General features: G+C 38.4%; 1 protein-coding gene across 1 annotated transcript in view; it reads right to left on the bottom strand.

Moving 5' to 3' along the window:
• FKBP9 (FKBP prolyl isomerase 9) overlaps window positions 1-15,265 on the bottom strand; it is a 59,547-nt gene that overhangs the window by 28,255 nt on the left and 16,027 nt on the right. The window contains exons 3-4 of the mRNA XM_073630468.1: window positions 9,980-10,169; window positions 4,830-4,975 (exon numbers count right to left, since the gene is read on the bottom strand). Of these exons, the coding sequence (XP_073486569.1) occupies window positions 4,830-4,975; window positions 9,980-10,169 (336 nt within the window). The remainder of the gene's footprint in view (window positions 1-4,829; window positions 4,976-9,979; window positions 10,170-15,265) is intronic.

The following is a 15,265-nucleotide window of genomic DNA, read 5'->3' as shown; positions in this document are numbered from 1 at the left end:
CGCTTCTGCGCGCGAGCTCATCGGGACGGGGGATTTAAAAAAAAACATTTTTTTCCTTTTTATTATTTATTTTACATGATTTTATTTATTTTTACACTGTTTTGAAAAAAAATTGTATCACTTTTATTCCTATTACAAGGAATGTAAACATCCCTTGTAATAGAAAAAAGCATGACAGGTCCTCTTAAATATGAGATCTGGGGTCAAAAAGACCTCAGATCTCATATTTACACTAAAATGCAATAAAAAAAAAAAAAAAAAGTGATTTAAAAAAATTGACATTGAAAAAAATGTGCCTTTAAGAGGCGTGGACGGAAGTGACGTTTTGACGTCGCTTCCGCCCAGCATTGTCATGGAGACGAGTGGGCGCCATCTTAGCCTCACTCGTCTCCAGGCACACAAGGGAGAAGGACGCGATCGCCTCCGCCGCTACCGACATCTCTGGTAAGCAGCGGAGGGCACCAGATCGCGGCGGGGGAGGGGGGCCTCTCCCGCCACCGATGAAAGTGATCTTGCAGCAAATCCGCCACAGGGACCACTTTTATCTTAAAGCCGACCGCCGCACGGAAACGGGGATACCGGGGTTATGGCAGCTAGCTGCTGCAATAACAACAGTATCCGCCGCCAAAGTTTGGACGTACATCGGCATGCAGCGGTCGGCAAGTGGTTAAGACGTGGTGAAGATGACTTGCTGAAGTTCACACCAAGCATCAGAATGGGGAAGAAAGGGGATTTAAGTGACTTTCAACATGGCAAGGTTGTTAGTGCCAGACGGGCTGGTCTGAGAATTTCAAAAACTGAAATCTACTGGGATTTTCATGCACAACCATCTCTAGGGTTTACAGAGAATGGTCTGAAAAGAGAAAATATCCAGTGAGCGGGAGTTGTGAGGATGAAAATGCCATGTTGATGTCAGAGCAAAATGGGAAGACTGGTTTGAGCTGATAGAAATAAAACAGTAACTCAAATCACCACTCGTTACAACCAAGGTATGCAGAATACCTTCTCTGAATGTACAACACATCAAACCTTGAAGCAGATGGGCTACAGCAGCAGAAGACCACACCGGGTGCCACTCCTGTCAGGTAAGAACAGGAAACTGAGGCTACAATTTGCACAGGCTCATCAAAATTGGACAATAGAGGATTAAAAAAACGTTGCCTGGTCTGGTGAATCTTGATTTCAGCTGTGACATTCAGATGGTAGGGTCAGAATTTGGCATAAACAATATGAAAGCATGGATCCATCCTGCTTTGTATCAATGGTTCAGGCTGCTGGTGGTAGTGTAATGGTGTGGGAGATATTTTCTTGGCACATTTTGGGCCCCTTAGTACCAACTGAACATTGTTTAAATGCCACGGCCTACCTGAGTATTGTTGCTGACCATGTCCATCCCTTTATGACTACAGTGTAGCCATCCTCTGAGGGCTCCTTCCAGCAGGATAATGCACCATGTCACAAAGCTCAAATCATCTTAAACTGGTTTCTTGAACATGACAATTTCCTCCACAGTCACCGGAAATCAATCCAATATAGCACCTTTGGGATGTGGTAGAACGGGAGATTCGCATCATGGATGTGCAGCTGACAAATCTGCAGCAACTGCGTGATGCTATCATGTCAATATGGACCAAAATCTCTGAGGAATGTTTCCAACAACCTTGTTAAATCTATGCCACGAAGAATTAAGACAGTTCTGAAGGTAAAAGGGGGTCCAACCCAGTACTAGCAAGGTATACCTAATAAAGTGTCCGGTAAGTGTAAGTGTGAATCCACATAAATGTCCACAAAAATGTCCACAATGGTTGTGAAATAAATAAATGAAAACTATATACCATAAAAAGTGCCCAAAAAATGTGTCCAGTGGTCAAATGATTATAAATTAAATATCGAACATCCTCCGGGTCAAAATCCAGCCATCCACTAATGGATTAAAATGTACTTTGCTGTGAAATAAAATACTTCTGTGCCCTTCATCAAGTACTCAAGAGCCTATTACTGGACATTGTTGATCTCGTGGAACAAAGAAATCGACACAGAATAATGAAATAAACCACTCCAGGAACGTTTTCATTGTCTGGGTTTAATGACACTTTAATGAGCATTAAGTCTATTACAGACAATCAGAAAATTGGATGAAAAATGACGCTTTCAGAGCAATCGTCTGATAATCTGATCATTGAGAGCCGATCATGACAGTTTATGTGAAATTATCCGAAGGGACAAACATAAAATTTTCTCTCATATGATAACAGAACAAGTGATTTTCGTGTAATTAGTATAGTATTTGTACGGAAAAAAAATCATGTGACCAAGACCACGCATGCTCGGAAACGAAAGAATACATTACAATACATCGCTTCCGAAGTTGTATTCTGTGGTATGAGAATTTTCTTAACTTTAATTACCTATTGGTTTTTGATATGAGACTCGCATGCAAAAAAAAAAAAAAAGACGATATATTTTTATCTTGTGTACTGGGCATTAGCCTACTACTGAAATTTGTCATTAACACATTAAAACATGCATTGCACTAAAAACCAACCTCACTGTGGTCTGTAATAGAATATCTAAATATCTAAATACCACCCAAAAGAACTTCTTGCCATAATTAACATTAAAAAGTTCCAGGCAGCTACTAGTTCCCAGGGTTTCATGCTTAGCCATAAGTTTCACCAATTAGAGGCTCACTGACCTGGGACAATGGCAGCACCTATATGTACTGTATATCATGTATTTATTTATTTATTACAAGTACTTATATAGTGCCAACAATTTACACAGCGCTTTACATATATATTGTACATTCATATCGGTCTCTGCTCTCAAGAAGTTTACAATCTAAGGTCCCTAACTCACATTCATACCTACACATTATAGGGCCAATTTAGTCAGGAGCCAATTAACTTACCATAATGTCTTTGGAGTATGGCAGGAAATTCATGCAGGCACAGGGAGAACATGCTAACTCCACGCGGGTAGTGCCATGGTTGGGATTTGAATGAATGACCTCAGTGCTGCCAGGTGGAGGTGCTAACCACTTAGCTACTGTGCTACCACCACAAGTTTATATTGAGTGCTTTGTTGAAAACAATTGCAAATTTTATAGCAGCAATGCAAAGTATCAGCAGATTGTGGGTGCCATGCAGGACTTCTGCAGACTTGTCAGTGTATCTGTCTGCTCATACCTCGTATGGGTTGTCTGAAACAAACTGACAGGAAGAGAGAATGAACTACTAGAGCGTTCAACAGCGCCATGGTAGTTCATTGAAAACACTGTGAATGGATGACGTGGTGGGGCGGGCCCCCACACAACCACGTTTTCTTCAAATAGTGGCAGTGAGCAGGGGGCAGAAGATACTTCTGTCAAAACAGGGACTCGGGGGAGTGCAAAGGCCGGTGCAATTGTAACATGTTACATGTTACACCCTGAGTATGGGTGTAACATGTAATAAAAAGGTGAACTTATCCTTTAACTACAGCAGAGAAAAATAAACATCCCCTGTCCTGTCAGACAGGGCTGTGCTGTACGGCAGTGCCGTGTAAATTTCAGGACTAAATAGATATATATATATATATACAAGATATATATTATACAAATCTTATTACAGTTAAAACACCCTCCATATACTGTATGTATTTCACTATTTAGCTTTCATAATTGATACTGATTCTAATTAATCCATTTGTAACTTGTACCATATTTATACTGAGATCCTGAATGGACATCCTATTATACATTCCAACATATTGGCTGATTATTAATAAGTGGTACTTCGCACATACTAAACGTATGAGCTGCAAGCATAAAGTGTAAACCCTTGTGCAAAGAAAAACATCTGAAATATGAATAAAAAATGCTGCACTAAAATAAATAAATGCCACTATTGTGCAAACGTCACATTCAAATAAAAATGTGCACATGAACAGTATACCATTAATGTGTCCATATGAAAAATATTAGTGACATACTCCAAACAAAATATTCAAAAATTGACCCCTGTTGGCACGCTCTCACCTTATGATATTGACCTTTGAAGGAAAGGTCTTATGCACATATCCCTTTTCAAGCCAGGATAGGGATATCACTCCTCCAGTAGTAATGAGCATACTGAGACTTCCAGGATCATTCCACATAAGGCTCAGAAATATATAAAAGAAACTCCATAGTGCTCTCCGCAATAAAATTATTTAATAAATAAAATTGCACTTATGCTTCACTTTTCTGAGCAAAGTGTCTTTTACGCCGCATGCAAATAGGGGAGATGGAGAAAGTTCCTTTGAGGCCTAAATTGGTCTCTGCCCAAGGCGCACGATTTCTGTTGATTCTCCTTTTATAAAGGCTGAGTGAATCACACTTCTGTTATGTGAGCCACACATACTAGGAGCAGTGATCTGTGTTACTGTTTATTAGGTTCTTCTGTTTTTGTTTACTTGTTTCGGCAGACAATTGTGATCTGCACTTGTGTTGGCCCCTGCATGGGTGTTTTTTTTTTTTCTTTTTCTTTGTACCAAGACTATGAAATTCAATAAACAGAATTTGGAAAAAAATTGCACTTACATAAAAGCAGATCAATAGCGCTTTAAGTTACAGTATTCGGGAGGCTTCACACTTGAGCAGGACTGGGAGCCTGTCAGTGCTGAGTAAACTTCTGACCTGCTTGTCTCACATTCAGCTCAGGGCAAAGCACTCCACTCTTCAGAGGTTTCCACTAGCTCAGTCCTATGTGTGCTTTCATCGGGCACTGGATGCATGGAGTCCAGCAGCCCAGGACACCTTACAAATTGCATTTTTTATGAGACTGAGTTTAAACAAATTGTAAACTTACCATCACCTTCTTCTCCATATGCTAGGAACGGGGGGACTGTGATTTTCCGTCTTTCACCAACGCACATTCCAAGAAGACCAGTATCCATTCCAGGGATCAGCCAACCAATTCCTATGTAGGTGTCATATGTCTTCATGCGGTTATGGCTGGATAAATACAAATAATAAAAATAAACACTGCGCTATCAAAAATAAGCAACAAAGAAAAAGCAGCTACATACAGTAGACAACAACGATATAGACATGATCAAAAATGTAGCGCATATGGATCAAATCGCAATTTGATCATGGGTATAGAGTATCTGAATTGAATTGGAAACAGCAGTCGGCCACAGCCTGGAGCCTCTCAAAAAAAGGTAGCATCAGGTATCCATAAGAGGGAAAGCAGAGGCTTTGTCATTGTAGTGCCTTAGGTAGATGAGAGGAAGCACAGGGATGCGCCGTCCGGTCTGGCAGAGACCGGTGCTGTGACCGCATGTTAGAACATCAGCTGCTTTCCATGTTTATCCATCTTTAACCAGTGGGACATTTTAACTATGCATTGATTCACTTGATGGACTTCACTTATTCACCTTATGTCTAGAGACTCATGAGCCATTCATTGTACTGATGGTGACACCATTTATGAGTACCCTTTGTGTCTTTTCACATTTGATCCATATGCGCTACATTTTTTATCATGGTTATGGCTGGATGAAAACAAAGAACAACTCTGTCATATACAATCTGTAACATATAGCAAAACTGATTTATACGTTATTCTTGGTAAACACTTTTAGTTTGCCTCAACCATATATACTTTTAAACAAACATTATTTCTCTTGTGGCAGGTATTCTTATATACAGTATGCATTGTAGGGACAATTTATACCTACAACTATTAGATGTGAACTGACCACCAAACAATCTTCTGTACAAAAGTTCCCAATGCAAACACACACATTCAGATTACTTGATCATGTATACTGAGATCTAAATAGAAGGGAAGAATATAGCTGTTTTAGGCTGGGTTCACACTGGTGCAATGCGGGAATCACAGTGATTCCTGTGTGGGTTCCCACAACGCATCTGAATCACAGGCAGTTCACACTGCTCTGTGAGAACCCTTATAAAGTTAATGACACCCCCAAATCGGTTCGCAAAACGCAGTGCGAACAGTGGAATCAGATGGTATTGGATCGCATGGGTCATAACACCCATGAGATCCGATTCCAGTGTGGACAAAAATAACGGTCCTACTTCATATGATGTGCACAGGCATGCGGTGCGAGTCACATGCGATATCTGGCATTGCACCAGTGTGAGCCTAGCCTTATGCTGGCCATATGCTGTTATTATTTCTTTTCTATTTCATTTGGTACAGGTTTCTCCAGCCACATAACCGAGGTGAATGGAGGAATCCCCCCAGCCAGGACATTGTGTATTGACAGAAGCACCCACATTTCTTAAAATACAATGATCTGCTGCAGTCCCATATTGAGAATACATTTCCAACATGTCCCTTCAGCAGATGTTGATCAAATGGTCACCGTCTGTCGAGTAAGGATGGCCACATACTGACTGAAATTCAGCCAGTCCCTGTTGAACCCGGCTGTATTTTGATCAGGATATAGCCTGCTTAAGACACCCCTGGTGCTGGCTCACCTCAGATGGGAATCAACAGTGTCAGTTAATTATTTTCCTAAAAGTGAATGGCCAGGGGATATCTATTAAGGCCAAGATGTTTAGTAAAATTGGTCCTTTAGCAGGAACCTTCAAGCTAGCCATACATACTGCAATCAAATTATACAATCTCTGTAAAATTTCCTTTTGATTCACCAACAACTATGTAATGTGAGGTGCTAAGTAAATAATAAATCTGATTTGTATTGATTTATTGCCCTGCCCTACATAATTCTTAGCAAATCTCAATGGGACTGAAATGTGTGACTGTAATGTGTATACAATCCAGCATCCAATCCAGGATCCTGATCAACAAGGCAGCATGAAGATACAGAGGTATATTTTACCTAATCCACCTTTTTGTTTATATAAAGTCTAATCAGCTCTAAAAAGTTTATGGCACCAAATAAAACTATGTATATCATAGTATAACTTTGAGGTATGATACCTGAAAGTGGTGAAACAGGGACAGGGTTAAAGATATATGGTAGTTTCGAAAGAATGGGCATTATGACAATCTTCTCAATCTCCATAATGATAGATAGGGAAATATGTAGGGAGGTAACATACAGTAAGAGGTCAGCAGCATTAATGGATATTTTACAATACTGGTCTGTTAATTGGATGCCTTTTATGTTTGGGTTGTCCTAGAGAACGTTGGCCATGTGGGCAGCCATGGCAGGTGCCATTACATATCTGAAATGGATTCATCATAGACTTTAGATGGCAATGGGAAATTAGGAAGCAATCCAACCTCCAAAAGATCACACTGTCTAGCCCAGAAATTACAGCGTTCATGCCAGTATCTTGAGGCATAAATAGCAGAGAGATCTGTGACATTTTATTAAAACCAAAAAGAGAACAATAGGCCATCAAATGAAAATGTCCAAATCTAATAGCTTTGCTCCCAGCTTTTCCTGGCCTGCAGATATCTATTCTTATTTGTATGTCCCCAAAGGCGGCCTAATTAGTACAACTGGAGTTGTACGAATCATTCAAGCAGTACAGTTAGTCTGGAATGATTAGTACAACTTCAGTCGTTTTTAATTTTTATTTTTAGTTTATTTGTATTCCAGTAACACTTATAAGTTGTTTTTTGAGCTCTGCCCCCTCCAAATATTAAAAGCCAGCAGCTACACATACTGTAGCTGCTGACTTTTAATATTAGGACACTTACCTGTCCTGGAGTCCAGCAATGTCGGCACCACAGCTGATTTTTTCTTCAGCTGCTTCATGGCCAGGTCACTACTGTGCGAAGCGCGCTGCGCTCTCTTACTGGCCCGGCGGGGGGGGGAAGAGGAGGGAGCCAGACTTCTGACGTACCTTGCCACGGGGAGGTCCCGCAGAAGTGGGGACAGATGAGAGGATGTACTGTATTTTAATGTTATACAATGTAATATCATGTGCAAGGAACACAATGTCTAATAATACAGGTTAATAGATGTATCCATACGGCATGTGTATGGCACTGTGATCTATGCACATAGTACATATGATGGCCCGTTTGTTTTAGTAAACCAGCATTTCAAGGGTTAACTGTGGAGACTGGTCCTGTCTGCACATTTATAATGTGAGTTTTATACTGCAGTTTTACTGAGGCTTCTTAATAAACAGAATTACGTTATAGGCATACTTTTTTATGTTTTTGTGAACCACATCAGGGAGTGTACTTATAACCTAAAGTACTTGGGCATAAGAGACCTACATTTTAGTTCTGTAAATACCATACCACTAAAACGCTTTACACTTTTTGTGAGAAGAGGAGTAACATTTTTGATGAGTTTCTTTCCAGATGGCGGTGGAGTGTGAAGTACTGGGTTCAACACTTATAAAGAAAGCCTTTATATCACACACAAGGAGTTGTAATATACACACCAGCAGAGCTGGTGAAAACAGAGATTAATAATATACAAGGACTGTATTATTTGTGGAGACTTTTTGTGATTTCTCACTGTATTGGAATAGTATTTTGTATATGTGTAAGCTTTCTCATAAATGTCTGTTTTATTTGCACATTTAGAAGTGCTGTTTAATTTTGATGTAAATGTTAGTAAATAAAAGCTGTGCCAACCCAATGTTAACACCTTATAACATGTAATCTAAAAATCACAAAATCATACACAGTGCTGTACGATCTCATATAAAGTGCAATAAAAGTGCCAAAGTGCTGTAAATCTTCTTAAAGTGATTGTAGTTTAAAACAAAAATAAAAGGCAAACATTTGTGTATAGATATAAAAAATTAAAAAAAACATTATAAATACCTTTTTTTCCCTTTTTTTAAAAGTGATCACATTCCCTCTGCTCCCTCTGACCTTACACTGAGGTAGGTCAAAAATCGATAAATCACAATCTTGCTGTGTGTGGCAATTGCCACAGAGTGAAACAAGATTGGGGTTGGAGTAGCACAGATTATTGCACTTTATTTATTTAAGAAGATTTATAAGAACGTTGGCACTTTTATTGCACTTACACTTTGTATGAGATTGTATAGCACTGTGTATGACTTTGCGATTTTTAGTTTACATGTTATAAGGGGTTAAAATTGGGTCGGTGCAGCTCTTATTTACCAACATTTGCCTAATGTGACTTTTTACATGAAATGAGCAGCAGCCACCCAGGTATCTGTTAGTGCACTGTTGTGCGGGGATGGTTTATAATTTTTTCCTATAGTTTATGATTAATATTATTATACAGGATTTATATAGCGCCAACAGTTTATGCAGCGCTTTACAGTATAAAAAGGGAGACAGTACAGTCACAATACAATTAAATACAAGAGGGTTAAGAGGGCCCAGCTCATAGGCACTTACAATCTAATATGGTGGGTCAAGTGGTACAAAAGGTTATAACTGTGGGGGATGAGCTGATGAAAGTGATGAAAAATTAGTTGGAGGCGTGATCGGCTTCCCTGAGTTTTCAGAGAATGCCTAAAGGCAGCCAGAGTAGGAGATAGCTAGACAGACTGAGGTAGAGAGTTCCAGGGGATGGGAGAGGTCTGGAGATGAGTATGGGAGGAGGAGACAAGGGAGCTTGAGAGTAGGAGGTCTTAAGAGGAGCAGAGAGGACGGTTTGGGTGATATTTGGAGACTGGTGATGTAGCTCGGGGCAAAGTTATTATTGGCTTTGTATGTTGTTAGTATTTTGAATTTAATTGACTGGGCAATCAGAGGCCAGTGTAGGGATTATGTGGTTTGGTGGAGAGGGGTTGCAGACACTGAGCAGTTGGTAAGGTAGATGAGTCTGGCAGCAGCAGCATTCATGATAGACTGAAGAGGGGATAGCCTATGGAGAGGTAGGCCTATGAGAAGGGAGTTGCAATAGTCAAGAGGCGAGAGATAGCAAGGGAGTGAATGAGTAGCTTAGTAGTTTCATTAGTTTAAAAGGGGCGAATTTTAGAGATATTACAGAGGTGAAGTCTATATACTTTTGACAACGATTGGATTTGGGGCTGAAAAGACAGGTCACATGTATATTCAAAAATACATACCTAGAATCAAAAAGTGTCCCGTCCAATAATGTCCCATTGTAATGGTAACGAATGAAATCAGAGACTTGTACTGTACGAGAGCAATTTTCTGGTTTGTAGTAAGTCTCTGTTTTGACTTTGTCCTCAGGATTCCAAATATCTAACAAGAGGACATCAAAGTGTATAATGGCATCTGGAGGAATGACACCGGCTGTGAAATAAGAAAAAAAAAAAACAAAATGAATCCACAAGACTACAAAGATTGTTTTCCCCATAATGAACATCCATGTCTATAAATGAAAGCATCCATTGCTTTTATGTAGAGGTCGACCGATATATCGGACGATTTTTGGCATTTTTTAATTGAGAGAGAGAGAGAGAGAGAGAAAAACAACAACTATGATGTTCAATTTTTGCTGCCTTTTTGCATGTCTTTTCTCTCTTCACTAAGCCTGTAATTTTCTTCTTTTTTTTTTCCTGTTTGCATATATACATGTCTTCCCCCTTATGCAACTATTTAAACTAGCATGTTGAAACCTAAAAAATATATATATATGGGGCCAATAAGTGTTCTATATCTTTTTTTGCTGGAAGGATTTTCTCTAAGCTTTAACACAAAAAAAAACAAAACAAAACAAGTTTTTTTTGATATATGGAATACTGCATTCAATGATACATATTCATGTATTTAATCTTTTGGCGTTGATGCCAATTTTTGCAGATGTTTTTGTTCATAAGCATACTTTTTCCTTTAGCAATAGTGAAACTATATACATATGTTAATGCATGTGTTCGGTTTTGTTCTTTTCTTTTTGTCTTTTGATGTTTTTACTTCCTATCCATGTTTTTAGATGTATAGAAATGTCATCAGCAGCTATATAAAAACCATCAAATGTACACACTTTAGCAGCGATTTGGTCTCTATTGTTTAAAATTGCATCAAAGTGGCAACATAGTGTGAGACATGGGTCTCAGCAAATGTGATGTGGATTTAATCAGAGCCGAGTTGCCATGTGTAACGAGTATCCACTAATTTACTGATTTTTCAATTAATCAATTTAGCCCACCTTGTTTAGGCCTCTTTCACATGGGGAGGATCAGTGATGATCCGCCCCGTGATCATCCGAGCAATCGCTCCGCCGATCCCCGCTGAGCAGGAAGATGACAGGTCCATCGCTGCACACTGTGCAGAGACAGACCTGTCAGAGCGCCGCTCTCCCCTATGGGGGATCGGGTGATGACGGACCGTAGAGTCCGTCGTCACCCGATCCAATCCAAAAACGGATGGAAAAGTAGGGTTTACTCCGTTACACTTTTTCGGATCGGAGCGGGTCGGATGTCAGCGGACATGTCACCGCTGACATCCGACGCTCCATAGACCTCCATGGAGTGTCCGTGCAGGTCCGCCTAAAAAACTGACAGGCGGACCTGAACGGACAGTCCGTGCGAAAGTGTGCACCTTATATAATTTTATATATATATATATATATATATATATATATATATATATATATAGGGCTGCAACTAACGATTATTGTCATAATCGATTAGTTGGCCGATTATTGTTTCGATTAATCGGTTAATAACCTTAAAAAAAAGTATGGTGTATAATTTAGTTAATATGTAAAGTTTTAAAAAAAGGCAATTTATTCTTAAACATCTCTATGCAGTGGTGAATATAAGTAACCAACTATATGGTTAGGGAGCAAAATATCTAATCCACTCTGAGAATAACAGACAGAAGAGATATTCTGTACATACTATTAGAGGAGATATACTGTATATACTATTAGGAGAGATATACTGTATATACTATTAGAGGAGATATACTGTATATACTATTAAAGGGTGAATCTGGTAAATATCATCAGACTCAGAGATCTATTTTTTATTTAAAAAAACAAACAATGTCTTCCCCGACAAATGACAAAAAATGTAATTTTAAGAACGTTTGTTCGATTTTCTAATTGTGTGGTCAAAATCGAATTGTCAAAGGATCTGCGGGAAAAGGTAGTTGAACTGTAAAAAAAAACAGGAAAGGGATATAAAAAGATATCCAAGGAATTGAGAATGCCAATCAGCAGTGTTCAAACTCTAATCAAGAAGTGGAAAATTAGGGTTTCTGTTGAAACCAAACCACGGTCAGGTAGACCAACTAAACTTATTTATATACTTTATTTACAGTAGAGATTATTTGCTCTATTTGTACTATAAAGAGCTCATTTTAGTTTTTTTTTAACCCCATTATGTTACTGGCCGATTAATCGATTATGAAAATAGTAATCGATTAATTTCATAATCGATTAGTTGTCGATTAATCGATTAGTTGTTTCAGCCCTAGATGTATTGGTATTTCTTACCTCACCCCTAATATCAGCTCCAAACCTCATCGACATACTTACTAAATTTGGCGACTTATCTGGACTCAAAATTAACCAACGCAAATCAAAAGCCCTAAATATCTCATTATCGTCAGAAATGCAAAAACAATTACAAGATTCCCTCCCATTTGTATGGTCGACAACACACGTATCATACCTGGGAATCTCTCTTACTGCAAATCCAGCCGACTTATACTTTGCAAACTACCCACCTATGCTATTACAGCTAACAAACTTAATGAAAAAATGATCTTCCTTATCGTTAGCTTGGATGGGTAGAATAACAGTGGTTAAAATGTCAATATTACCTAAAATTCTATATCTGTTCCGAGTACTCCCTATAAATGATCCTGCTCATTTTTTCCGTATATTACAACGCAGATCAGCCCAATTTATTTGGAATAAGCTTAAACCACGTTTACCACAATCTACACTATTCATGCCACGAATCCGTTGAGGCCTAGGCGTACCTAATTTTTCAAAATACTACTATGCTTCACAATTAGCCCAACTAACAAAATACCATTCCACAAAAGAAACACCCCTTTGGGTAGCAATAGAATCAGTGGACTGTGATCCACTTTCCACGTCAAATCTGTTATGGCTGTCAACCTCTCAACGTCGTTCAATATCAAATCCGATCACTAAGCATAGCCTCTCAATATGGGATAGACTCAAATCTAGGTTCGGTCTCCAATCTCCACTTAATTCTCTCCTCTCCTTCTTACACAATCCCTCCTTTTATCTAGCTTGGACTTTACTTTCCTCCTTTTCGGCCTGGAAAACTGCGGGTCTAACACAGACACATCAATTCTATGACTCCGATAAAATCATAACATTTCCAATGCTCAGTAAATCCCACAATATATCTTCTAATGAAACGTTTAGATATTTACAAATTAAAAACTTTTTGTCCCAAAATGCCTCCACCAACTTGACAACACTGGACTATAGGGCTGCAACTAACGATTATTGTCATAATCGATTAGTTGGCCGATTATTGTTTCGATTAATAACCTTAAAAAAAAGTATGGTGTATAATTTAGTTAATATGTAAAGTTTTAAAAAAAGGCAATTTATTCTTAAACATCTCTATGCAGTGGTGAATATAAGTAACCAACTATATGGTTAGGGAGCAAAATATCTAATCCACTCTGAGAATAACAGACAGAAGAGATATTCTGTATATACTATTAGAGGAGATATACTGTATATACTATTAAAGGGTGAATCTGGTAAATATCATCAGACTCAGAGATCTATTTTTTATTTAAAAAAACAAACAATGTCTTCCCCGACAAATGACAAAAAATGTAATTTTAAGAACGTTTGTTCGATTTTCTAATTGTGTGGTCAAAATCGAATTGTCAAAGGATCTGCGGGAAAAGGTAGTTGAACTGTAAAAAAAAAAACAGGAAAGGGATATAAAAAGATATCCAAGGAATTGAGAATGCCAATCAGCAGTGTTCAAACTCTAATCAAGAAGTGGAAAATGAGGGTTTCTGTTGAAACCAAACCACGGTCAGGTAGACCAACTAAACTTATTTATATAATTTATTTACAGTAGAGATTATTTGCTCTATTTGTACTATAAAGAGCTCATTTTAGTTTTTTTTTAACCCCATTATGTTACTGGCCGATTAATCGATTATAAAAATAGTAATCGATTAATTTCATAATCGATTAGTTGTCGATTAATCGATTAGTTGTTTCAGCCCTATATATATATATATATATATATATATATATATATATATATATATATATATTCTATTTTTCATTTAACCTTCCAAGGATTTTATTAGCATACTTTGTCACATTGGTAACACTTAGCAGTGCCAATCTTACCCATATATAAATTTCTCAAACTATAATACTTAGCCTATTCCTCTCTCCTCCTAGTTGCAAGACTGGTCCCCAAAAGCTGCTTTACTTTGCAGATCCACCATTCAAAAACTCTCAGGCTGCATTCACACCTGAGCTCAAAGTCATGTGATTTTTTTACCGCATTTTTGCCGCGATTTTGTACAGGTCACCAATGTAAAAAGCAGAAAAATGCTTGTAATCTGCACCAAAGAAGCTCATGTTCTTTTTTGAGCTTAAGGCGTTTTTTAGACGTTTTGCTTCAGGTGACAAAACGCTCAGATGTGAACAGGTGCCATTGAAATGAATGGGATTTTGCTTGTTGGGTGTTTTTCAGGCGTTTTATGAGCTGAAAACGCTCAGTTGTGAATGCAGCCTCAATGTCATTACACACAATGCAGGACCAGCAGTCCTACTTTGTACGTGAGGACAACAAGAGCCCTGCCTCATCTCAGGAGCCCTGGAGAGCACCAGTTGCCATGAAGTAAAGGGAAATAAAGTATAAGGCTCCATTCACACTAGCGCGTTTTTTGATGCATTTTGCATTTTGCAGAAATGCATGGGAATTTTTTAACATGGGTTCCTATGGAACATGTTCACATCAATGCTTTTTTGTATCTCTGCGTTTTTGGAAAGGGTCGGGGACTTTTTTTCATGCAAAAAGCAGCGTTTTGCATGTAATGGATTTCAATGGACAAGCATCAAAAACGCAAGTGCACCGTTTTTGCAGCGTTTTTGCAGCGTTTTTGGTGCGTTTTTGGTGTGTTTTTGCCGTTTTTTTTTTTTTTTTTTTTTTTTTTTTTTTAATTTTTTTTTAAGACTGTAAAAAAAAATGAAAAAAAAAAAAAAACCGCAAAACGCAAATCGCGGCAAAAACGCGGCAAAAACGCCGCAAAAACGCAACAAAAACGCTGCTCAAAAACGTGCCAAGCATGAAAAAAAAACCTCCAAAAACGCTCAAAAGCAACATGCATAGGTGTGAATCGAGCCTTACTGCTTTTTCTTCTACCCCAAGGCTAAATAAGTATTTAACTGTACAGGTGGGCCCCAATGCAAAGTAATT

The sequence above is a fragment of the Aquarana catesbeiana genome, linkage group LG05 (genome assembly GCF_042186555.1).
Source record: "Aquarana catesbeiana isolate 2022-GZ linkage group LG05, ASM4218655v1, whole genome shotgun sequence".
Taxonomy (NCBI): domain Eukaryota; kingdom Metazoa; phylum Chordata; class Amphibia; order Anura; family Ranidae; genus Aquarana; species Aquarana catesbeiana.
Note: the sequence above shows the minus strand (reverse complement) of the source record. Positions and strands in the feature narration are given on the sequence as shown.